This window comes from Hippopotamus amphibius, chromosome 12, assembly GCF_030028045.1.
Source record: "Hippopotamus amphibius kiboko isolate mHipAmp2 chromosome 12, mHipAmp2.hap2, whole genome shotgun sequence".
NCBI classification, from domain to species: domain Eukaryota; kingdom Metazoa; phylum Chordata; class Mammalia; order Artiodactyla; family Hippopotamidae; genus Hippopotamus; species Hippopotamus amphibius.
The window spans coordinates 41982960-42008753 of record NC_080197.1 but is presented as its reverse complement, the minus strand read 5'-3'; the positions used below and the strand labels follow the sequence as shown (position 1 = coordinate 42008753).

The 25794-nt window shown below is 47.1% G+C and overlaps 2 protein-coding genes across 5 annotated transcripts in view; one reads left to right on the top strand and one right to left on the bottom strand.

The window, feature by feature from the left end:
• Positions 1–23321, top strand: part of ISM1 (isthmin 1) — an 80039-nt gene extending 56718 nt beyond the window's left edge. For all 4 annotated transcript variants that reach the window (XM_057702046.1, XM_057702043.1, XM_057702045.1 and 1 more), the window contains 4 exons: positions 1755–2019; positions 8092–8235; positions 12001–12090; positions 18701–23321. In XM_057702046.1, coding sequence (XP_057558029.1) covers positions 1755–2019; positions 8092–8235; positions 12001–12090; positions 18701–19218 — 1017 coding nt within the window. In that variant the 3' untranslated portion in view covers positions 19219–23321. The remainder of the gene's footprint in view (positions 1–1754; positions 2020–8091; positions 8236–12000; positions 12091–18700) is intronic.
• A 1194-nt stretch (positions 23322–24515) lies between these two features.
• Positions 24516–25577, bottom strand: LOC130833973 (peptidyl-prolyl cis-trans isomerase A-like). The gene is made up of 2 exons (XM_057704091.1): positions 25572–25577; positions 24516–25153 (listed from the first exon to the last, which is right to left on the bottom strand). Exons 1-2 carry the CDS (start codon positions 25575–25577, stop codon positions 24623–24625), a joined length of 537 nt encoding a protein of 178 aa, XP_057560074.1. The 3' UTR covers positions 24516–24622.
• Positions 25578–25794: the final 217 nt, after the last annotated feature.

Genomic DNA, 25794 nt, shown 5'->3' with positions numbered 1-25794 from the left:
CTCTGGGATGGAAGGCCATGCCCTTGACCTTGTGTCTGGACCACACAAGGCCACAGCCAAGGCCCACCATGAGCTGGGCAACTTCCTTTGAATGTCAAAGCGAGTAGGTTTCAAACCTTCCTGTTTCTAAGACAAAAGGAAGGGTCTGTTTGTCCCAGGGATTGGCACGACCTGGTGCAATTTGGCCAAGTATGTCAGCAAGGCTCTCAGATGTCGGGTTAGGGCAAAACGGGAAAAGCATCTGCCCGGTACATCTTGCGCTGATTACTTGGAGCGCATGTTTCTGATTCATTTGCACATAACTCATCCAGGGGGTGTTGCAAGAGCGATGTGATAGCCAAAGGAACCAAAGGAGTCTTTTATTATGTTTTTTAAACAAGTTTCTCTATGTTGATTGTCTCTCGGAACCAAGAAGCTGCATTCTTTAAGCCCCGTGACTTCCAAACCAGGCTCCATGAATCCAAGGGCAAGTCCTGACCTTGACTCTGGGACTCTGTGCTCTGACCCTGAGGGTTGGTTAAGGAGTGTGCGCTGGGTCTAGACCAGGGGATGAGTGAAACTCACAGCTGTGACAGCCTGGATCTTGAGGACCTTGTGCTCACATCTCTACCCGACCTGTGACATCCAGCCCCCCCCAGCATCGGTGGCCTTCTTGCTCACTTGCTCACAGGAGGGGATGGTACCTCGGTGACTGACTTTTTGAGAGGCAGTATGGCAAAGTCTGGAAGAGCATGGGCTCTGGAGCTAGACTACCCATGGCTGCCAGTTACTAGCCGTGTGAACATAGGCACGTTGTTAACTTCTCTGTGTGCCAGTTTCCCTGTCTAGAAGAAGCTATCTAGCAAGCACCCCAAAACTTAATAGCTTGAAGCAACAGCCACCGGATTCCTCACGGTCCTGTGTGTCAGGAATTTGAGCAGGGCTCCGCTGGGAGAGCTCACCTCTGCCCCACATGGTATCAGCTGGGGTGACCCAACTGGGCTGGAGGACCCAAAGTGGCCCCACACACGAATGGCGCCTCAGGGCTGGCCAGTGACTGAGGACCCTTTGTTCTTCTCTTCACGTGGTGGCTCTGTGCGCAGTAACGTAGGCTGGGCTTCCGCACACGATGGTAGGAACATTCCAAGAGAATGAAAATGGAAACGTCAAACCCTTGTCACATTGGCTCACCTAACACATTCTCCTGGATGAAGTGAGTCACAAGGCCAGCCCAGTCTGAAAGGGAGAGGAAATAAATCCACCTCTTGACGGGAGGGGTGGCACCCACTTACCAGAATGGGAGCAATTGCCAGGGCCCTCTTTGCAGGCCAACAACGACAAGGGCCCATCAATAGAACCAAACTTATAAGGCTGTTTTGAGGATTCAATAAATTAATAGACGTAGAGACTTTAACACAGTCCCTGGTACAGAGTCAATATTCAGTAAGTGTTTAGTTTTACTATCATTATTCTTGTGCCACTTCAAGAACATACACAGTACTTGTTTACTCCTCGAATTAAAGTCTTCCCAGCAATGTAGTCATTGGTAAATCAGGGACCCTGGTGACTCATTGCTTCCTCCCAGCCCGAGGCCCGTGTGCATCCGTTCCCTTGGGCGTCCCTGGAGGTCTTCCACTCTGCGTCGCGGCGCAGCCTCGGCTTTCCCTCGTGAGTGGTGCACGTCTCCCTCCGTTCTCTCAGGCTGTCTTCCAAGGGTCACCCGGCCTGGAGGCTGTTGACTCCTCGTTGACCCTGGCCTGTTCTGAATTCTTCAGGTCACCATAGAGGTGGTGGACGGCCCTGACTCGGAAGCAGATAAAGATCATCCCCCGGAGAAGAAGCCCAGCTGGGCAGTCCCAGCCCCCGACTGGCGGGCCTGGTGGCAGAGGTCCTTGTCCTTGGCGAGGGCCAACGGCGGGGACTGGGACTACAAGTACGACAGTACCTCTGACAACAGCAACTTCCTCAACCCCCCCGGGGGGTGGGACCGTCCAGCCCCAGGCCACCGGACTTTTGAAACCAAAGAGCAGCCAGAATATGGTGAGTTTACCACCCAGTGATATAAAATTGGTGGGGAGAATAAATGAGGACGATGAGGCCGCGTGGATGCGGAGCCAAACAAAACCCAGTTTACAGCATGTGGCTTTGGGTCTTCAATGAGGCGGACCTCGTACAGACTCTGTCCACTGTGTCCACAGAAGCCCCGAGAGGGCCCCAAAGCCACATTTTTCTGGAAAGACTATAATTTTAAAATTATAGCAATTTTCCTAGGAGAGAATTTTTTTTTTTGTTAGGGGTCTCTGAGGTTCTGCCTTATTTTTCCCCCAAATTTTCTTTTCTTTTTCTCCAAAATGTCAATATCACCGATTTAACGTCCTCATATATTTGACTGTAAAAATTCATAGTAAAAATCAGTTTAGTAAAAGAGATGTGCCCAGCTGTCTCCTTTGACCAGGCAACTGTGTTGTGTGTATCGTGGGTGGTGGAGTAGCCCTGGGAAACCTTCACGGACGTGTACGTCATGAGTTGTCAAGGGAGGCCTCCCCACCAATAAATTTCAAGACCCCAATTTGGGACTTATAGTATCCCGTGTGTTTAGAGTCAGCTGGGTGAGATAACAAAGAATTTCTAAGTTCAAGGACTTAAAATAATGAAAGTTCATTTCTCACTTAAGCTGGGATGGGAGACAGGGTCGGGGGCGGTGAGGGGGGAGCTCAGCTCCACTCAGTCATCCTGCAACCCAGGTTCCTTCCATCTTGAAGCTCCACCAACAGTGAGGGCCTGCGAATTATCCACTGGAGGCTCTGCATCTGACTGGCAGACAGGTAGAGAGACGGAGCCTGGAAAAGGCACACACACCCTCTTAACCCCTCAGCCTGGAGATGACACACGTCACATCTGCTCAAATGCTGTAGGCAAGATCTCGTCATATGGCCCCACGTATTTGCAAGGGAGGCTGGGAGATGTTTTCTGTGTGTCCTAGATGAAGAGGAAACAGATTCAGAAAGCCTCTGGTCAGGCTTCATGAGGAATCAGGCAACGTGCCTTGTGTTGTAAGAGTATTTGATATCTTACCAATGTGTCACCATTGCAATGTTCTTGTGGTTCCGCCTTAGCAGACTTAAGCAAACACTCCATGAGGATGACTTGTCTAGCATCATTTGCATTCTCACCCTTACCCCCATTTTTCAGCAGAAAGACCCATTATGTATTGGAGAGTCATTTCCACCTGCTAATAGATGATCCTAGGCAACTTCCAAAAGAGTAAGACCATTTTTCTCCCAGCCACATCATTTAGTTGTTCAGTTCACATCAAACATGTCTTAAGCCCATCGCTATGCTAGGTGCTGAGAATCCAGAAATGATTAAGATACAGTCCTTCCCTAAAGAGCACCTCACCTATCTTAGGACAAAAGGAGGAAAATTAACTGATAGAGGAAAAGTGTGCCACAATAGAGACACACATCAAATACTAGAGGAGCAGAAAGAGAGCTACGGTAGCTCAGTAGCGTTTGCAATGTGGATAAATGATTACTTCTCAGTCTGTCTCACAGGGAACACGCGATTTCCAGAATTCTTTACAGCATCAGATGAGCTAAGTCCTCTTTTATTTCCATCAGCAAGAAAGTATAGAGCAGTTTCTAAGTATTTATCCTTGTGTCGGGTGCTGTAGAGGATACAAGGAGAGAATATACAGCCTAGGAAGGTGAGGTCCATGCAGTGGAAAAGCAGTGTGAGTCCCTGGACCTGAGGACTTATTGCCTCACCTGAGACCACCTACAGTTGCCACAGGAATGAGGCTTAGTGGAGGATGTTGATCTCAAATGTTTGAAGGTTTTTTATACAAGGGTTTTTAATACACATTTAAATATCTGTGGCCAAAGGGTATTTCCAAAAATCCTACGTGAAATAAGTACCATGTAACAGCATCCTTAGAATAAATTATAAAATACACAACAGAAGATAGTTAGACCTAATTCGTGGTTATAGAAGCATATAATGTGACCATGAGTCACACATTGGAACATATGTATTTGAAATGCTTAAGGTATCATCCAGGGCAAAGAAAGAGTCCAAATAAATATTTTTCTGTCAAATAATAGTATACCATTCTCAAAATAGTTCTGAATAACCTGCATAATGAAATCAGATGGGCACAGCTTAGTGAAACCTGGGCCGGGACTCAGTTCTTTGCAATGCTCTGAAGGGTTGTGGTCCTATTTTAATAGTTTCCACAGTGATTTTTGCAAGGGTTTTTCTTTGTAATGTTGAATTATGGCCACGTAGTGGGTATCCTAAGGAAGGGATGCTTGGGCCAGACTCAAAGCTGCTGGAATACCAGGATATAAAACAGGATATGACTGGAGCAGGCAGATCTCAGATCTACTCCCAGTTCTGCCAGGTTTGAGCTGTGTGACCCTAGGCAAGTACCTTAACCTCTCTGAGGCTCCGTTTCCTTATCCATAAAAGGAGAGTGTTTCTACCTACCTTGCAGGATTATCACAGGATTTCAATCAGGGTGGGTAGACAGAGCAGCTGGTTAAGACAGGCCTCCAATTACTGGCAGCCAGTATCACCTGGGATTTGGGTGGAGGCTTTCCAGGGGCCGAGCTAAGACCCAAGCCACTTCAGCTGCCCAAACACTATAACTAGCCCAGGAACTCTAGCGCCCTGAAAGTATATAATGACCACTTGAAAACTTCAAATGACGTCCCTATAGCCCAGCTATCAGCCCATTGCACTGTGCGTTGTTCTCTGCCATCAGCAAGCACTTTGATGTCACGGATGAGGCTGTCAAAGCACTACGTAAACATTCGCAGGGACTGTTTCCTACTGTCTTTGGTGTCATCTTTGTAATTCCTGCTGCTCAAGTTCATCTTCTGCTCTGAGCGATGCCCTGGTAGGTGAGCCAATGAGAACAGGCTTGTTTTATTATAGCAGAAAGGAATATTGCCCTCAAAGCTTTGTCCCCCAGTCAGAAATTCTGTCCTGCAAACACGTTAAACAAATAGAAATCCCCACGAGGAGAGGCTGGGCTGGGGCGCTCAGCTGGGGAGTGGCTGACCTGATGTGCCCACTTTTCCCTAAGAGGTTGTTTCACTTCGTTGCCAGCTCAATAGAAACGATCGGCCACATGGTTGTATATGTGTTCTGTGTCTGACTTTGGGGGACCGGTATTAAAATGCTTGCAAATAAATGGCTTTGTGAGCATTTAAAATAAAGACATGGAGACAGCCACTTAGTGAAGTAACAAATCCTTCACGGCTCCAGAGTCTGCAAGCCATCCAGACAGCATCGTATAGGGAGGGTTGCTATGGTATATTTGTGACAATAGCTTTTGCTGCTTTAGCAACTCCCCCTAAAACTTAGTGGCTTAAAAGAACAAATGTCTTCTCTCGAGAGAGTCTGCAGGCTGTCTGGACTGTTACTCTGCTCTGGGCTGGCTTGACTGGGGCTGCATGGTCTAACTTCACTCACAATGATGGGGTCCCAGCTGGACAGCTGGGTGTGCTGGGATGCCTGGGCCTCTCTCCCTCCTGTCCCTTGCCCTCCAGGATGCTAGCCTGTGCTCTTCACGTGGTGGTGGAAGAGTTCCCTATAGCGAGAAGACAAGCCCTAAGGCACAAGCACTTTCCTAGCCTCTGTTTGCAACATATTTGCTATTTTCCCATTGGCCAGAGCAAGTCAAGTGGCCCTGGGCTGGGGTCGGTGTGAAAGGGTAGTAACCAAAGGGGTGGATACAGGGAGAATTACAGAAGTCATTTTCTACATAATCTGACACAGTATTAGCGTTCAATAATTTAGATCCAAGAAACCAAAACAAGAAATTACCTCCAGCAGAGATTCCAAAATGGTGTGTTTAATGCTAAAATCTCACAGTTTGGGGAGGATATTTCCCAAAATTAGCTCTCCATATTACTGTAATGGGAAGGGGAGGTTGCAAGGGATTTCTGGTTGAAGCCCCATTGCTTCTGCTGAGCCAAGCGGGACACCTCTTGGCATCACTGGATCGTGTCTTAGGCCGGTACCCACCCCGCAGGTGACACGGGCTCTACCTGTGTGACTTCATCCATTTTTTCCAACTGAGCCACTGCCCCCTTCTTATGAGTCTAAAGACAATATCACCTTTACTGGTGATTTTCCTTGTGGCGGTTGTTCCCTTGAACAAAACCTGGCCCAGGTGGTTCACACGGGAGGTGCTGAGTGTGTTCACGTGCACGTGTTGTTCTAGGCACATCCCTTGTGTTCTCGGGGACTTTACCGAGAGGTCCAGGAGGGAGCAGCCAAGGCCCCTTCCTCAGCGGTCTCTCCAGTTCCACTGAGTTGATGCCCAGGTGGAAGAGATGGAAGCAGCTGATGGGGGGGAAGCAGGCCCACCCCCCTCACACGAGGCAGTAGTTTCAAACATCTGCTTGGCTGTGTGATTGGAAAACCGTGTCTCAGAAGGAAATCAAAGTTTGGAAAAATCCCTTTTGGGAAGTGGGGAGAAATGGATGGGGCCCCTGGGGGTAGGGGAGGTGTGAGCAGACTCTTGGCTCTGGGGAAGGGAAGAGGACCAGGGATCCCCCCACTGATTCCGCGTGATGGGCTGAGACTCGGCAGCCGTGGGTTTGCCTGAACAGCGTTCAAAGTGGGCACCCTGTAAACAATGGCCTGGGAGCCTGGCACGGGGCCCGCAGTTCAGGTAGAAACACGTGCCGACTGCATTCTTGCCAGGCCAATGTAATAACAATCACCGAGACCTGTTCCGAGCAGAGCAGACCTCTTCTCTGCAAGGCACACAGTTGGGGCTCCGTGCTCGGCCCCAGCAGAGGCCCCAAAGCTGGAGGAAGATTTGGATGAAGCAGGAAAAAGTAGTTCAGAGGGGAGATGCTGCAGAAAGAGTCCAGTTTTAGAGATCAAGGACTTAGCACTGGGCCCATGCTTTCCTTCCTCTTACCCTTGTGACCTTGAATGGGTCAGCCAAGCACTCCAAGACTTAGTTTCCTTACTTTTAAAAAGAGGAAGTTAGGGACTTCCCTGGCAGTCCAGTTGTTGAGACCTTGCCTTCCAATGCAGGGGGTATGGGTTCGATCCCTGGTCGGGGAGCTAAGATCCTACATGCCTTGGGGCCAAAAAACCAAAACATAAAACAGAAACAATACTGTAACAAATTCAATAAAAGACTTTAAAAATGGCGCACATCAAAAAAAAATCTTAAAAAAAAAAGGAAGTTAGCCTAGATAACATACCAACCTCTCTCACAGCTCTACACTCCCAGGCTCCCCTAGACTGGTCCACTTCTCCTTTTTCCATACCACTCATGGATTTCTGATATACTGTATAATTTACTCATTTTTTGTGTTTATTGATTGTTGTCGGACTCTTCTCACTAAAATATTAGTACCACAGGGCAGAGATCTTTGAAAGCTTTATTTAACTATATATCTCACATGCTTAGATTTGTGCCTGGCACTTAATAGGGGCTCAGTAAGTATTTGTTGAATGGATGTTGAGTGATGAGCTCAAGGACCATTTCTAGCTTTACATTATGTATCAGTTATCTACTGCTGTGTAACAAACCATTCCAAAACTTGGTGACTAAAACATCAGCAGTATATTACTTCTCATGATTCTCTGGCTCGGAAGTTCAGGTGGGGCACCACTGGGCAGCTCCTCTACTGCCAGTGGCACCAGCTGCATTCAGCAGTCCACTGAGAAGTGCCTGGAAGGTCCAAGAAGGCTTCATTCCCTTGGGGGCCCTTCCTGTGACTCCTCTCTTTGCACTTGAAGGAACTGATGGTAGTCGTTTTGGAAAATCCCTACCACGTTATTCTATGGCCCCATGCTCTGTGAATGTGTGCAATCTCAAGAAGCACTTACTGGGCACCTTCTAAAGAGCAGGCCCTGGCTATGTGCCCAAAACCTCAGACACATTCCCTGCCATCACGAAGCTAATCCCTAAAATGAACCCTGGAGCTATAGCCTTTTGACTCCAGCTGGCATCCAGCCCCCTCTAACAGTGGGAACGTTGGAAGTGGACAGTTGGCTGGCAGCTTGATGGGAGTGGGGGGAGGGTGGATTTGGGGACTCAGGCTGAGGCTGGTGACCATCTCCCTGGCTCCCTTCCAGATTCCACAGATGGTGAGGGCGACTGGAGTCTCTGGTCTGTTTGCAGCGTCACCTGTGGGAACGGCAACCAGAAACGGACCAGGTCTTGCGGTTACGCATGCACTGCAACCGAATCTAGGACGTGTGACCGTCCAAACTGCCCAGGTGGGTTTATGCAGGGGTGTGGCTCCACGTTCAAGGAGAAGCTTTTTTTTAATTTTATATCTTTCTATACAATTTTTAAGGGTTACACTCCATTTATAGTTATTAAAAAGTACTGGCTATATTCCATGTTGTATAATACATCCCTGTAGCCTATCTTATACCCAATAGGTTGTACCTCCCACCCACACCCACCCCTCTGTTGCCCCTCCCCGCCCCCACACTGGTAACCACTAGCTTGTTCTCTATATCTGTGAATCTGGGGAAGCTTTTAGTTTATATTTAAAAACTCATAGAAACTGACTTTTTACAGGACAACCATTTTCCTGATAAGAATTCTGAGCAGACTGGGACAAGAGACGAGTAATGAGCTTAGTGGGTGAAAGGATAAATTTTCTGCGCCTTATACACAACTGCAGTAACTGTGACCTAGAAAATAATGCCACCATGTACTTAATTTAAAGGAGGGACTCTGGTTAATTTGGGCCTTTGATGTGGGATTGGTTATACCTTAAAGAGACACATGAAGACCAGCATTCATGGTCTAATAAGGAAGCCCGGACCAGAGGCTTAATGGGCGTCTACAGAAAAACCATGTGTTAGCCTGAGAGTTGCTGAAGCCTCCAGAGGGGGCAAATTGAGGCAACTTGGTGGTTAATTATTGCTTTAAACTGCATTGTCAGTGTTTCAAAAACTTAACTAATTGCAAACTTGGTGAGGGACCTTATTGGGGTGAAAAATAATTGTGACTGTAGCAATAGTTACCAAACCACAGCCCGTGTCTGTATGGCCCACACATTTCCAAGGCTGTGAAGGAGGAGGGAGAGGAAGTAGAGAGAGAGGAGGAACATGCAGTCAAGACTGTGTGAGAAACGAACTTATCTACAAAACAAAAATAGACTCACAGACATAGAAAGCAAACTTACAGTTACCAACGAGCAGGGATAAATTGGGAGTTTAGGATTAACAGATACAAACTATTATATATAAAATAGATAAACAACAAGGGCTTACTGTATAGCCCAGGGAATTATATTCAATATCTTGTAATAATCTATAATGGAAAATTATATATATATACACACACATATACACACACACACACACATATATATATATATCTGAGTCACTTTGCTCTATAGCTGAAACTAACACATTGTGAATCAACCATACTTCAATAAAAAAATTACCATATGTGACCCACAAAGCCTAAAATATTTACTTTCTGATCCTTTACATAAAAATTTACCAACTACCTGTCTATGGTTTTCTATCTACCATGTGTTCCCCACAGCCAGGTAGAAACCCAGCCTAAAATACCACCTCAGGCGCTTCCAAGAAATCACACATTCTAAATGGCTTCCTCCAAAAGAAATTGCAAAGACAACATTTGAGTCCCACACCCCAGACTTCCTTTTTCTGTGCCTAGAAACTCTGTTCTCAAGTAAGACTGAGATTTAGAACACAGAATTGGAAGAGCAAAGCTGTTTCTGAGGAGAGAGAAGATCAGATTGGACGTGTGTATGATAGCAAAAGGGCATGTGCAGAAAATGGGGCTGATGTGTGAGAAGAGGCAGTTCTGGCCCCCATCAGCTATGCATGTGGATTTCCAGAAGTGGAACAACCATCAAGACACGTGTCCTGATCTTTCCCGTGCTCATCGTAATGAAGTTTAGTTAGTAGTCTGGTGGGATGGGATTTGGATGGGTAGAAATAAACCAATAAATAATAGTAATATGAGAAGAGAGAAGAGGAGGAAGGAGGGAAGAAAATGAAGAAGAGAAGGAGGGGAAGGAGGGGAAGAAGATGAAGATGAAGAGGGAAAAAAGAGGATAATGAGGTCCGTGAAGAGTAGGACTTGTGAGGATTTAAGTATCAAGCAAACTTCTAAGGTCTTTGCATGTGTTATTTCACCTATCCTCACATGAACCTCATGAACTAGGTACTGAAGATGGTACTCGTGTGGCAGCTGTGGAAACTGGGGCACTCATGCTAACTTGTCGAGAGTCACAGGCAGCAGGTGGTCCAGATGGGATCTGAATCCAGGCAGTCTGGTTCCAGAATCCATGTTCTTAATCATTAAACGCTTCCACCTCCACCAAGGGGAAGGGTATCAGGCTCAGACACACATAAGCACAGACAGCATTTACCGTCAGGGCCTGGTGGGCTTGCTTGTCGCTTTCTCTCCCAGAGCTAGGCCCCCAGACCCAAAGCAGTCGACCCAGATATCTCGGTAGCGGGTGTCTTCTCTGCTGCCATTTTGAATGTTTCCTTCTCGTTTCCTCTCACCACTGAGGGCAGCGTAGCCAGCAGCCCTGTTCGTACATTTTCTTCTCATCTGATCTTGACCTCCTTCCATCCATGCTGCCTTTCTGTTCTTGACTCTCCCAGCTTTCCAGGGCTCCCTGGAACATGAAGGATCTCCTTTTGTAGGATCTCTTTCCTTTTTTGGTGTCCTGATTCTCAACCCTACTGGAAAAACTCATGGGGCAGGCCATCTGCCTGGCCTGGCGGTCATTACACTGTAAAAGTCTGTCCCCTAGGCTGACCATACACATAAGTTCTAGGGACCTCACAGAAAATCAGAGAGAGCCCCTTAAAGAAAATCAACTCACCCCTAGCAGGACGGTCAAGATTCTCCAACAAATAATCCACGTTCCACTGCTCCTTCCTCTCCTGACTGCCTCCGCTTGCAGGGGGTTCATCTTTGCAAGGAACGCCTGGGTGGGGATGGTCATTTGAGGAGCGGAGGTGCCAGGAAGTTTGAGGCAAGCTACATTTAGTTACTCAGAGTAAGTAAAGACAAGCCCAGCTTATTCCATTTTTTAACATTGAAAATTTTGGGTTTTTTTTTTTTATTTATTTCATTCAAATATAGTTGATTTACAGTGTTTTGTTAATTTCCGCTGTACAGCAAAGTGATTCAGTTATACATATATGCATATATTCTGTTTCATATTCTTTTCCATTATGGTTCATCACAGGATATTGAATATAGTTCCCTGTGCTCTACACGAGGGCCTTGTTGTTTACCCATTCTATATATAATAGTGTACATCTACTAATCCCAAACTCCCAATCCATCCCTCCTCCAGCTTATTCTTTTTGAAACATCATCAGCAATGCTGAAAGTCCCAGCGAATGAGAGATCGGGTCTTTAGCTACGGACCGCTGCATCCTCAAAATGAACTAGACAGATATTCAAGGGAAAAATGGCAGCCAACACTTACCACTTCGTACTCTAAGTGCTTTCTTTACACTTAACTCATTTAATTCATTCAACACTATGAGGTGGGTCATTGGTTCTCCCATTTATGGATGTGAAAACTGAGTCACACAGAGGTTCCAGGGCTTGCCCAGTGAGTCAGTCCTTAAGAGTGATATTGACCACGAGACAAGTTGTTAGCCACTACGCTCTACAGCCTCTAGTTTAGTTTGCCATCCTGACACCTCCAGACAGACAGCCATCCAGACAGACATGCATCCCGCACTGTCCAAAATCCCATTCCTGGGCCTAAGGAATGAGTTCCTTAGGCACATTCAGGCACATTTGGATCTGATGTCATGCTGCAAATGGTATCTGGGGTTTTAATATATTTTATGCTCTATACCTGCTTTTTACTGTTTCCTCTGTTGGCAGGTTTCTGCCCATGGGTAATAATGAATACAAAAAAGGCTTTGTTCAGATGTATTTGTTTTTTTATTTGCCGGGGGTGGGGGTGACTTTTTCCATATAACTAGGGAAAATGAGCTCCTGTCTGTGTTTAGGAATTGAAGACACCTTCAGGACAGCTGCCACCGAAGTGAGTCTACTTGCGGGAAGTGAAGAGTTTAATGCCACCAAATTGTTTGAAGTTGGTAAGAACAGGTTTTTTTCTTTTTCATCCAAATATTGATTTAGTGTTTCGGAGATTCTTTTTGCCTTTGCCATGCCATCCTTGGACCCATTTAAATGTTTCGTTTTCCTTTTATGGGGTCCAGTTCTCTCAGCATATTTCTTGCTCAGGGAATAGACATGAAGCAAGAGAGAGCAGCCCCGTGCGTCCTGCACCAGACAGAGCCCAGCGGCCCTGCTGTGTCCGCCCCGCCAGCGACACAGCTTCCGCAGCATGCGCGGGTGGCACGCCCTGCCCCATAGTGCAGACTTGTCCACACGAGGGCCTCGAGCCTCGTGGAATCTCTTTTCCCGACTCTCACCGAGTGTCCCCAATGAAATCAAGTGGTGATGTCAGTTTTCCAGCAGAAGGACAGTGGGGAGGACGGAAGAGAAAGGGAACTTTCTCAGCATTATGGCTCCCCCACTCCGCCCCCCGCCACATGAATTTTTTGTAAACCTTTGGCACACCCCGCTACTCATCAGCTAGAAAGTGTTAGAACAAGTACAATAAATGTGGACCAAACAAAATTGAAAGGATCTACTCAGCCAGGGGAAAGCTTGCTGTATAAAAATAGTTCCATGTGCTTCCGGATGTTACTCTATATTGCAGAAAGGTAAGCCTCCTTCTGCCCCATTTCTTTTTGCCACCCCCAAAACCCTTTCCTCGCCTCTTCACTCTGCCCTCCTCAGCCAAACTGGAGTTGGTCTGGAAATTCTGTTTCCCAGGGTTTCCATCACATTCCCTCATATACAACCAAACTGCTGTTAGCAGAAGCTTTCTGCAAACACAATGCATTTGATCCAGAAACCAAAAAAAAAAAAATTTAAAGACTAAATGTGGAAATTTTGTATATAATGGTAAAGCAGCAAGACGGGCTTTTGGGGAAGACAGGCAGGCAGCTGCTTGCCCTTTCACAGGGGCTGGGACCGGTAGCACCCAATGGGCAGCCGAGGACACACGGGGATGAGGAGGGATGGAGGGTCAGGCAGGTTCCAGGCAGGAATGGACATGGCTCACACTCAAATCAGGTAACAGAGGAGCATTTGATGAGGGTCTTTTGGCAAAGGTAGGAGCAGGTGGATGGAAACCGGGAAGGGATTGTACAGAACCCTGGGGCTGGCAACCACAGGGAGTCCTCACCACCCACTGGCCTGAAGGGACCAGGGGAAGGAGTGGTTCCCAGAACCACTGTGTACAGAGGGCTACCTGACAGCACTCCTGGCTCCCAGAAGGAGGTAGCCAACCTGTAACAGTGAGGGAGGAGCCTTGGGGACAATACCCTGACTTCGCTCTTCCCTCCCTCTGGTCCCTGACCCAGTCCTCCCATTAGCTCACCCCAATCAGAAACCAGGGCTTGGGGAGCCCTCAGATCCAGTCCACACAGGGCAGCCTTCCAGGGCAAGGAAAAGTGTGGAATGAGGATGTAGAAGGACAAATGGAGGAAGCCCAGCAGAGATGAGAAAAGCTTGACTAGCACAAGGTCAAGGTTCTTAACCTACTACTGCCTCAGTTTTCTGATCTGTAAAATGGTCTAAGGTAATGGTGCCTACCTCCTAGAACTATTGTAGAGTTAATGAGTTCATACTTGTAAAGCACTGAGAACATTCACACTGAATACTCCATATAAATTTGATAAAAATAAGTCAAAGGATGTATGTCCTGTACATGAATTATGATGACCTTCTACTCTGTAGGAAAACTACAAAGCTATTTTCTGGGGCCTCACTGAATTTTGTTTCTGAAAACCCTGCCCTCTGAGTGAGACCCCCACGGCTTCACAGACACACACTTCCCAGGGTGGACCCTCCAATCTCTCTGCAACCGCTCAGTCAGGGGCTCGCAGGGGTGGAATAACAGGACTCAGCCCATCCCCGCAGGCAGCATCCTTAACCCTGTTCTGTGTACTCCCTGCTTTCCCTCTGGTTTAATCCTCATTGCACTTTTTGAGATAGGTACAATTTTTTTTTAAGCTCTTTATTGCACTACAATTGCTTTACACTGTTGTGCCAGTTTCTGCTGCACAACAAATTGAATCAGTATAAATACAATACATATACCCCCATATCCCCTCCCTCCCATGACTCCCTCCCACCCTCCCTATCCCAGCCCTCTAAGTCATCCCCCATCATCGAGCTGATCTCCCTGTATTATGCAGTAGCTTCCCACTAGCTCTCTATTTTACATTTGGTAGTGTATATATGTCAATGCTACTCTCTCACTTCGTTCCAGCTCCCCCTTCACCACTGCCCTCCCCGCCCCCCACCCCCACCGTGTCCTCAAGTCCGTTCTCTACATCTGCATCTTTATTCTTGCCCTGCCACTGGGTTCATCAGTACCATTTTTTTAGATTCCGTATATATGAGTTAGCATACAGTATTTGTTTTTCTCTTTCTGACTTACTTTGCTCTCGGTACAATTTTTATAGCCAGTTTAGAGATGAGAAAACTGAAGCACAGCGAGGTAAAATACATTGCTCAGGGTTACAGAGCCACTAAATACTTGAGATCGGATTCGATCCCAAGCAGTCTGGTACAAGAGCCCACATGTTTCATCTCAGGCCAGGCCTTTCCGAGCTCCTGCGAGGTGCCCCAGCTCTCTTTTCCCCGTTTCCCTCAAGAGGAACCTGAGCCCCGCTGCAAGCTACCCTCTAGTCCTGACTGCTTGATTTCCACTCATGACACCACCACCCCCCAGGCACCCAGGTCACAGCTGCAGAGCCACTTCTGATACCTTCCTCCCTTCCCCCCAAGCCCACCAAGGCCTGGCAGCCCTGCCTCCCCGACTACTCTTGATGCCCCCTGCTCTTCCCTCCTAGGGCATCTCACCTGGACTTTACAGTTGGCATCAGCACTGAATCTGTCTTCCTACAGCACAGCTCAGTGAAGAGCTCACAGTCATTCAAAAACCTTCAGTGGTTCCCTAGTGCCCTCTGAACAAGACTAAACCACATTGAAGACCCCCGTGACCTGACACCAACAGCCTTCCTTCCCTGCATCCTCTGCTCCAGGGAAAATGAACGTGTTCCCTGCCCCCACACTTTTTCTGCTTAACTGTGGTTTGCACAACTAACATCACACTGGATGGCCCTCCTCTCACCCAGCCCCACCTCAGCTCTGGTACATAGTCTGAGTCAGGTCCAGCCCTCTGAGATGGGATTGGACATTCAAGAGGCTCACCGGGGAAGCGCCCAGGAAGGAGAAAGGGGACGCAGCAGGAGTAGGCAGGGAGAGCTCTCAGACCCAGGTGCGGGCCTGACCCCTGCAAAGGGAGGGATGGAAGGAAGGAGATCTAGGACGCAGGGGCCTCAGAGCAGCTTGAGAAAGTCTTGGCTGTGCCAACGGAGACCCCAGCGAAGGCTGCCTGACAAAGGAGTCCCTTGTCGGGCAGCACCCCACCAGCACCAGGCTCAGTCATCAACTGAGAGCAGCCCCGGGGAAGGCACCCTTCACGTGAACCCCAGGGCAGATGCACAGCGACTACAGCTGGAGGCCACTGGGCAGCAAAGTGCCCCCAGCAGGCTTCCTTGCAGGAGCTCTGAGCAGGACGCCTGTGGCTGCCCTGTAGCCAGGCCGAGCCTCGGGGCCAGCCCAGTGTCACATGCTCCTTGATGCACTCCCTGACTTGCATTGATAGAAGTGACATTTTTTAACACTGGTGGGAATTTTTGCTTTTGCTCCCCCTTAAGATGCCCCCACATCCCACCACTGTGGGTGGCCTTAGATAGGGCTCACCCTACCCACTAGAGCTTCCAGAGCCACGTGCTGTGGGAAGCCTGCCGCTGCCCACACCACATCCCTACACCCCAGCAGCCGCTGTGGTTCTTTGCCTAAGGTTCTTTACCTCTGGCCCCCAGAGCTACCAGCCCATAAATGCACAGTCATCCAGAAGTCCTGGAGCGGCCCTTATCAATGATTGCTGAGAGCTGGTGGATAATACCCAGATCCCTGCCAAATAAAAAACATCTCTCTTCAAGTGCTGTATTCAAAGGATTATTACAAAGAGGAAAGGTCATATTTGCAATAGAGAGAACACTGTGTCTCTAGGCTTGCAAGCATCTCAAGGGTTAGGCAAAAAGGTTTTCTTCTGTAGAGGGGTCAATAAGGCTAGAAGAAGCCTGTGTGAGGAAGCGGGATGGAAGGGTGGCAAGATCAGACAGGGCATCAGAGAATGTCCTACCCTGAGACCAGCCCATTTTGGGGAGGGACCCCTAAGGAGAGGCTATACCTGGCCCAGGCAGAGGGTAGGTCAAAGTTCAGGGGCATGAAAGAAGGGGAGAATATTAACTAACGTTTAGTTGGGATGCATTTTGTTCTGATTGGGGACGAGCAGTTTAGCTACTCATTCATGAGACCAAGAAAGGGAATCTGGAGGGTCTGTGTCTGGTCTTGACAAAGGTAAACAAGGCAGCGGCTGTGAGTCTTATCAAGTCCTGTGGGGAAGAGGGTTCTTACAGTAAGTGGTTTTCCAGAATGCTCAAGGGTAGGAGAAAGTCTTAACTTTGGATGTCTCCCAGGATCACGGGGCTTGAGTAAAGTTCCACCCTGTCACTGGATGGGTTTCCCAGGTCCCAGGGGAAGATGCTCCAGTTTCTACAGTGGTTGCTTGTTTGATCCACACCCCATATGGCTGCCCTCCCGTCCCTGTCCCACCTCCCTACTCCCTGCTGGTGTTTCCTAGAATCACCTCCCAAAGAACCATTTTCACTGGCATCTTTGTCTCAGGGTCTGGGAAAACACAAACTGAGACATCCACTAAACCAGAGGTCCTGGACTCTGATGACTAAGGGACCAAGAGCGAACACCCATGGGTGATGGGATCAGGCAGGGACTGTGACGAACTGGGATCCTCCTGCCTTGACTAAGAAGCGATCACGGGTCGCCTGTCCACAAGGCCACTTGTTCCCATGGGGCAATGCAGGACCGGCATAAGCGTATCTTTTAGCTTTTCAAATGAAACCAGGAATCTACATTAATAAGTGGAATCACCTAATTCTTTTTTTTTTTATAAATTTACTTATTTATTTTTTGGCTGTGTTGGGTCTTTGTTGCTGCATGCAGGCTTTCTCTAGTTGTGGCGAGCAGGGGCTACTCTTCGTTGTGGTGCTCAGGCTTCTCTTTGCAGTGGCTTCTCTTGTTGTGGAGCACAGTCTCTAGGCATGTGGGCTTCAGTAGTTGTGGCATGTGGGCTCAGTAGTTGTGGTTCGTGGGCTCTAGCGCACAGACTCAATAGTTGTGACGCATGGGCTTAGTTGCTCCACAGCATATGGGATCTTCCCAGACCAGGGATTGAACCCGTGTCCCCTGCATTGGCAGGAGGATTCTTAGCCACTGCGCCACCAGGGAAGCCTGACAAACTAATTCTATATGGAAATGCAATCACCTAGAATAGCTAAAACAATCTCACAAAAGACAAAGTTGGAGAACTCACAATTCTTGATTTCAAAACCTACTGTAAAGAACCTGTGGTCATTTCTGCAGTTCATGAGTATATAATTACAGTAAATATACCAAACTACTGGTGGAGATTCCATATTGGCTCTTTCATCTATGTACTAAGGAATATTTAGTAAGTGGGCACCTCTAGGGCTTCTATACCTCTCAAAATAATAAATCAAAAGCAATATTTTTTAGCCCATCAAAATATGTCTTATTTCCAAAGAGTTTTGCCTAAACTACCTATAGTGGATTATACTGTCACCAGCTGAGATTCCTAACTACAGGTAACTATCTCTGAGTAATAGAATTAAAGTAAGATTATTTCATATTTTTAAATTCTATTTTATAATTAATACATGTTCATTACAGTTTTAATAGTTTATTCCTGGGGGGGGCTTTGGAAAGTCCACTATAGTTGGTTAGGGTTCAGTACTGCCCTTTGGGATTGGGAATCACCTAATTCTTAAATGTTGGCAATTAATTCAATATTTTTTAATACTATAAGGGCCAAACACAACACACCTCTGGGGGCAGGTTCTATTTGAAGTCTACAGGTCAGTAGCCTCTGGCCTAAATATTAAATTCCCCTAAAAGCAGAGACCACCAGCCTCCTCCTCTTTAAGGCATCTTTCATGGGGATTTGCATACAATGATTGTTACTGTTCCCTGCCTAAGGTTAAGAGGTGAGGCCACTAGCCTAGTTTAAACCAGTCAGTGAGTGGCAGAAATAAAACTTAGTCCTACAAATATCCCTGTGAGGCATTTTCTACCACTCATCGCTTATTTAGAGAGGAGATTCAAAACGGCCCTCTGAATTTGTTGTGGGTGATAATGGGGTTATGATTATCTAGGAAACCATAGAAAATATGGTTTAATTATCCTCCTTTTTTTGTAGATGCCTACTAAAACTTAGGGGTAATAGTGTCATGGTGATGGCATCTGGGTTGTCATTGTGGAAGTATATTCCCTCCATTTTTCTAAGTATCTGAAAATTTTTCATCATATAAATTGAGTTAGTGGAGCAGAGAAGAGAAAGTTCCCAAGTTCAAGGGCGGTGAGCATGTTCACCCAGGGCCTAGGGGTTCCAGGGGCTGCCACTCAGGGAAGGGAGAGGTTTTGCATGTGGTGAGAGGGTTTCTCTGTGGCCTGTTTCAGACACCGACAGCTGTGAGCGCTGGATGAGCTGCAAGAGCGAGTTCCTAAAGAAGTACATGCACAAGGTGATCAATGACCTGCCCAGCTGCCCCTGCTCCTACCCCACCGAGGTGGCCTACAGCACAGCCGACATCTTCGACCGCATCAAGCGCAAGGACTTCCGCTGGAAGGACGCCAGCGGGCCCAAGGAGAAGCTGGAGATCTACAAGCCCACAGCCCGGTACTGCATTCGCTCCATGCTGTCCCTGGAGAGCACCACGCTGGCCGCCCAACACTGTTGTTATGGCGACAACATGCAGCTCATCACCAGGGGCAAAGGGGCAGGGACGCCCAACCTCATCAGCACGGAGTTCTCCGCGGAGCTTCACTACAAAGTGGACATCCTGCCCTGGATTATCTGCAAGGGCGACTGGAGCAGGTACAACGAGGCCCGGCCTCCCAACAACGGACAGAAGTGCACGGAGAGCCCCTCGGACGAAGATTACATCAAGCAGTTCCAAGAGGCCAGGGAGTATTAAAGAGATGCGGCCTCAGGTGTTCCTGACACAAACCCACCGCACTGATCCACCGTCTGGCCCAGAGTCCTTACCTGCGTCCATATATATATGTGTTTATACCACGTGAGTATTTGTCGTAAGTTACACTAAGGGTGTGCACCAGGCCCTCGTGACTGCCATCGGAAGCCACCGTTGCCATCTTCAATGTCAACAGCCTTCTTGGAACTCTTCCTAGGGAGGATGTCTGCAGGAGGATGGGGAGAAAGAAGCCGGAAGAACCTGGAGGCCATAGCGGGTGGGATTCAGCTCACACCCCGGATCCAGTGTTTCCAAGAGAAGCAAAAGGGGAAAGAGATTGAAGTTGTAAACATGATAAGCAGTTTTTATATATAACTTATTTAATATGAATGTGACTTACGCATAACCTTTTCTCTGGAGTTGTCATCGGGAAACTAATCACTTCTGTGAGAGTTCAGAAAGGGGCTTAGGGAAATGGAAGAGAAAGGGAATTTTGTAGTAATGACTTCTTTAAAAGTAAATAATTCGGTGGGAAGATATCGAAACAAGAAAATGCCCACCTGAAACCAAATGTTTTTAGCCAGTGAGGTACCTTGCTGAAGTCTCAGCTTCCAAAACATCCTTGCCTCAAACTGGGTAGGGAATGGCGGGGTAAAGTGGTGTTTTAGGAGCAAATCTGAGGCCTGGTTTTAAATAGACTTTAAAACAAAGGCTGATATTAGCACAATGCTATGATTCTACTAAAAGACCCCAGAATAGCAGAACTTCTGCTCATGCCTTAATGGGTTCAGAGGGCTACAGGAAAGTCAGACATAAAAACAAGGAGTAGCACTTTTCCAAAGAAAAAATGCAAAATAAATGGGGAAAGAACATGAACTTCATTTCATCTATTTTTTTAATACCATCTTAACAATTTTTTCTCCACCAATATATTCTCAGTAAATACATATAAAAACAAGGAGGGGAACTCAAGTCTAGGAAATCATAATTTTTTTTATGTTTTAAGAAAGAAAAAAATACATTATTTTTGTAAAGTATTTATTGAGTCACTGAGTCTTGTGCATCAAGCAGTTGTAATATGGCCTGGTTCTGTAGGGTGGAACTTAGGACAAATAAAGAGTTGCTTCTTATGCAATCTTTACTTGCAAAACTCCAGGAAAAGAGATTATATAATAAAATCATAATAAAATGTGTTACCTGCAGTAAATGTGTTACCTGCAAATATTTATGATACAAATTCCATAAATAACCCTGGTAAAGCAGGGCTTCGAGGCAGGGGAAAGGAAGGTTCAAACCAGGTGGGAATAAAAGGCTCATTGATTGATGTGATGGTGGGTGGTATACGTCATAACATCTTTGGCACCAAGAACATCAACCCAGCTCCCGGGAGGCTGGAGCTCATTGACTGACACATGTGCAACTTTTTGCCCACCCAGAGCTAAGAAAGAGCTAAGAAAGCCAAGTCAGAGCAAAGGCTTAAGACAGCCCAGGTGAGTGGGACTGCTTCCAGACAAAATTCTGCAATTACAGTAATAAGTAGAATTCCTCATTGTGCATTTTATTCCTTTTCCAGATGAGGAAACCAAAGCTCAGAAAAAATAGGTCAGTCACATTGGATCCACCCTTCATTTCTTAGTCCAGTGCTCTATCTACTACATCAAATTTATGATATTCTTATATTCCTGGTGCCTTTGATATTCCTGACCCTTTCCTTAGGTTCTCTTAATAAAATCTTGTTTTTATGGAAAAGCTCTTATCAGTCATTTACACTTTAGAATGAATTATCCATATATTGCCCACTCTCAGGATATTTATATTTGAGATCCATTTCTAATCATGGAATGAGAATCCTTATTCACATCTGAAGGAATTTTAGGCAACTGATTGGTAGGGAGAAAATCAGTAGGTCTGTATATCAGGGAAGCAGATTTGGCTCCTGATAATAGGAAAACCATTTTTGCAAAGAGAGTTGATAGGAATGCATTGCCTTTGGGATGGTCAGTACCCTGTCAGGATAGGCATTCAAGCAGAGCTGGAGATGAATCACATGAGAAGCTCATTTTAGTGAGGAGGAGAGAGAAAAATGTACAGCAATAACCCCCCCCCCCCCCCACTCCCAATAAGTGTTCTATAAAGGGTAAGTGGAAAGTACACAGGTAAATAGAGGCAGGAATCAGGGCACTACCTGCTGGACCTAATGGAGGACCTAAGTGGTATTTCATAAGGCAGAGAAGAGGGAGGGCATGTAGATGCATTTGGAGTAAGAAAACAGTATGGGCAAAGGGCAAGGAACTAGGTAAGAGCTTGGTGTTTTCTGAAAACTGGGATGTTTAGAGTGATGAGCCAGAGGGACAAGAATGGTGAGTTATGGGGCCATGTCTGAGGTGTTTTTGTTAAGGATTTAGCTTGGGAAATTAAAGCTCTTTCTTACTATAGTGAGAATGACTGATATGAGCAGTGTTTCCTTTGGGCTATTTGCCTCTTCGTATCAGACCTTCCTGACATAGTGAACTGAGAGTTGGAAGGTGGGGTGAATTGGGAGCTGGGGAGGGCTTCTGGGCTCTCTGCCTACTGAGAACACTGCTAGTCTCCCATCCACCTTCCAGAGGGTGCCCCCCATCTGGAAATTTGCTGAACTGTCCTCTGCCTCTATCCAGGTGTATCTCATTCACTGCAGGGCTCCTAGCCAGCCCCAGGGCAACGCTGGGTGGTTCCTTCATGGAAAGGGGATCCTGTGCTCAAGAGTCAACTTTGCCCACCACAGAGTAGGCTGTGTGCCCCTCACCTGCAGCACCTATTTATAGGACCCCTCAGCGCTGCTCTACAGCCACCTCTAATCGAATGCTTTGTTTCTTTGCCGCTCCTTGGAAGGAGAGCCCTTTCCCTGGTGACCCACTGGGCCTCTCGGGTGCCCCGTCTGAGCAAGCCAATAGTGGCAGACAGAGGAGCCAAGGCCCTCTAGTGGCCACACGTGGGAAGGATAAGGGTGAGGCCCCAGAAGAGCCGGGCATCCCCCTCACCCCATTCAAGCACCCAGCAGGATTAGTCTCCAAGCCTTTCCATCTTTGTAGCCTAGTAACCAGAGGGTGGAGTTCCCTACCATAAGACCAGGGACCAAGGATCAAGAATAGGTACAATACCAGCCACGCTTCCTGAGCACACATTTTGTGCCTCTGTGCTAATCACTCACCACGGGAGGCAGGCAGATTATATCCATTTTACAGATCAGGCAAAACAAGCCCAACGAGGTCTTCTCACCTGCCCTAGTTATAAGTCTCTGTACATGGCAAAGCTGGTTGAAGACCATGTTCGTAACCTTACCCCCTACTCCACTCTCTTCCTAACCTCCCAACACACAGGATCAGGGGTTTTGCTCCAACTCACTCTACCTTTGCTCAAATTGTTCAGATCTGCCAAATGTCCCTGCACCAACCTTTCTGGTGTCTCGCGTTGATGACAGTGGGCCTGGCTTTAGCTTTATATACCCTGCTCAGTTCTCTCATATACCATAAGAGGATTTGAATCCTGTATCTGAGCAGTTGCTCAGGGTGGGTGAGTAGCAGAGCCTGAATTTCCAGAAGATAGACTGCTCCACGGATAAGAACAGAGACTAGTCTGTTTTCCCTGCTGCACCCAAGCCCTGTGCCAACCACTGCTTGTTGCGTAGACCTCAAGGGCAGGTGCCGTGTCTCATGCCCTAGCTCTGTACCTGGCAGGTGTCATCAGGTAAGGTACAGAGGGTGGAAGAGTTTGAAGTTTGCAGCAGACTGCCTAGATTCCTATCCTGGCTCCCTCCGTTGCCTGCGGGATACCACTGGATAAAGTTAACCATCCTCCATATATTCTAGTTTCCTCATACAGCTGTTTGGAGAATAAAATAAGAGATATGAAGTTCCTAGCATAGGGCCTGTCTTGTACCATGTGCATTGGTGTTGAGTCATTGGAGAAATATTTATTGAGTGTGTACTAGTTGCCAGGCATTGTTTTAGATGCCAGAGATACAGCAGTGTACCAATCCAAGTTTTCCTGGTGGAGGGGAGATGGCTGATAAATAAATAAGTATATGATCTGAAATAATGGTAAGTGATACCAAGAAAAATAAATTATTTGATCACATGTGTGTGTTGCCTTATTTAAAGTACTGCTAGGTGCTGTAAGAGATAAGCCTCAAAATCACAATGGCTTAACACAAAAATGTCTGAAGAGTATGTGTCTGGTCAAGTGGCTCTCCTCTAAGTGATGACCCAAGGACCGAGACCCTTTCCAATGTCAAGGCGTGACTCTCTAGGTTGCCCTGGGGGTCATCTCTAATCCAGGAGGCTTAAGGAGTAAAGAGCAGGGAGAATACGGGCAATGACTTATATAGGTGGCCCAGGGAAGTACAGCTGTTTCATGCCACACTCTTCTACAGGGGAGACTGGGAAATGGAGTCCAGTTGGGGGCCCAGGAAGCAGACGTGGGCTGCATGAGCACCCAGTCAGCCTCTACCACACAGGTAGACAGACAGCCAACGACTAATTACACAGGGCAGGAGAGAAAGCTGGGAGGAGATGGAAGGCACTCTGGATGGGCCCAAAGTTAGTGACCTTCTCACCCTATTTGGACCAGCTCAACTTTCAACTGGCAGCTCCTGCAAGTCCTTACCTGATGGCTTTCTCTAGCCACTGGGGCCACACAGCTCACACAGATGGGGCTGAAGTGCCGGGGAATGAACAGTGCCCCCAGGAGGCTTAGCAGGACCTTGGCAAATGAATGCCCCGTCTCTCTCACCCCTCCAGTGGGGCGATTCTGAAGCGTATTTTATACCATTCCCGGTCCAGGGAGACTCAGGTCCAGCCACCCTCGGTGGTGACACGCTTGCTAACAAGCCAATTACTGGCCTCCTTCCCTTCCCCGTCTTTCCTCCCCACTCCCCTGCAGTCACTCACTGAGATAGTCTCCCAGATAAGCTACTTGCCCAGATCCTTCTCTTTGGATCTGCTTCTGAGGGGTCCCAAACCAAGATATCGCTTCGTGCGTTAATATTCAAATATGTTTGTTATTCAAATATAAGCGTATAATAACATTACTGCCATCGTGCTCATATGAGATGAGGTTTTGAGTTGGTGACAGCTCTTCCAGAAAAGAAAATTCACTCTCATTCTGGCCAGAGATAGATTTCAATACCATTTCGTTTTTACAGAATGAAGATAAACTCCCAGTTTTTGTTGTTGTTGTTTAGTTTTTTATTTCATAATCATAAACTTAACTTTTCTATTCAGCTAAACTTGGAGGGGAATAAGGAAAATATGGAACAGTGAGAGCACAAAGATTATAGGATATTTCAAGCAGATGGGGGTGAAGGGGTGCCCTCCTGAGCTACAGAAGGAATGGTCTGGTGGTTAAGATAAAACACAAGTCACATTTATTAGATTTGTCCACAGTCAGCAATGGTGATCTTCTTGCTGGTCTTGCCATTCCTGGACCCAAAGCGCTCCATGGCTTCCATGATATTCATGCCCTCTTTCACCTTGCCAGAGACCACATGCTTGCCATCCAACCACTCAGTCTTGGCGGTGCAGATGAAACACTGGAAACTGTTTGTGTTGTGGCCAGCATTTGCCATGGACAAGATGCCAGGACCCGTATGCTTCAGGAGGAAATTCTCATCATCAAATTTCTCCCCATAGATGGACCTGCCACCAGTGCCATCATGGCATGTGAAGTCACCACCCTGGCACATAAATCCCGGAATTATTCTGTGAAAGCAGGAACCTTTATACCCAAAGCTTTTCTCCCCAGTGGTCAGAGCACGAAAGTTTTCTGCTGTCTTTGGAACTTTGTCTGCAAACAGCTCGAAGGAGACCTGGCCCAAGGGCAGGCCATAGACGGCGATGTTGAAGAATACAGTGGGGTTGACCGTGGCTAGGCTGCGCGGGAGGCTCCGGGGTGGCGGTGTCTGCAAGGCCAAACTCCCAGTTTTTATGGTTAGATTCAACAGGCAGAAAATGATTCCACCAGATACCTCTAAACATTTCTGAACATCTTTTCTTAATTTTTGACTTCATCTCCTTGCTGACTAAAGACCAGTCCTGCTCCAGGGACCACACTTTGAGTAGCACTGCTCTAATCAACTGAGCGACAGTGATCTACACCCCACAGAGCATTGAGTGGATTCTGGCCTGACAGTCAAAGAGTCAGGAAAAAGCTTCCCAGGAAGTGTGTGGGGGAGGGGAAGGGCCAGGGTTCTTTCTTTGTCATCCATTTACAATTTCCAATGGAAAAATGTGTGGGTTGTCACCATTATGCCTGCACGGTTTCAGACAAATTAAAGGCTTGCCTCAGTAATTACTGGGTGGGTATATACAGAAACATACATCCATGTCTACAAGATCCTGAATACGGTAGTATAAATTAAGGCAGAAAGCTTGCAGCCAGTTGCTTTTCTGAGGTTAAGCACTGGTTGACTGCATGGGATTAGAGGAAGAGGGGCGTTTTCCAGGACCAGAAGGTAAGACTTTTCAGGAACAAATTTATGGGACCAGCAACTTTTTGTTGAACCAGAAGAACAAAGCTTAGATACAGACCCTTTTTTTTTCA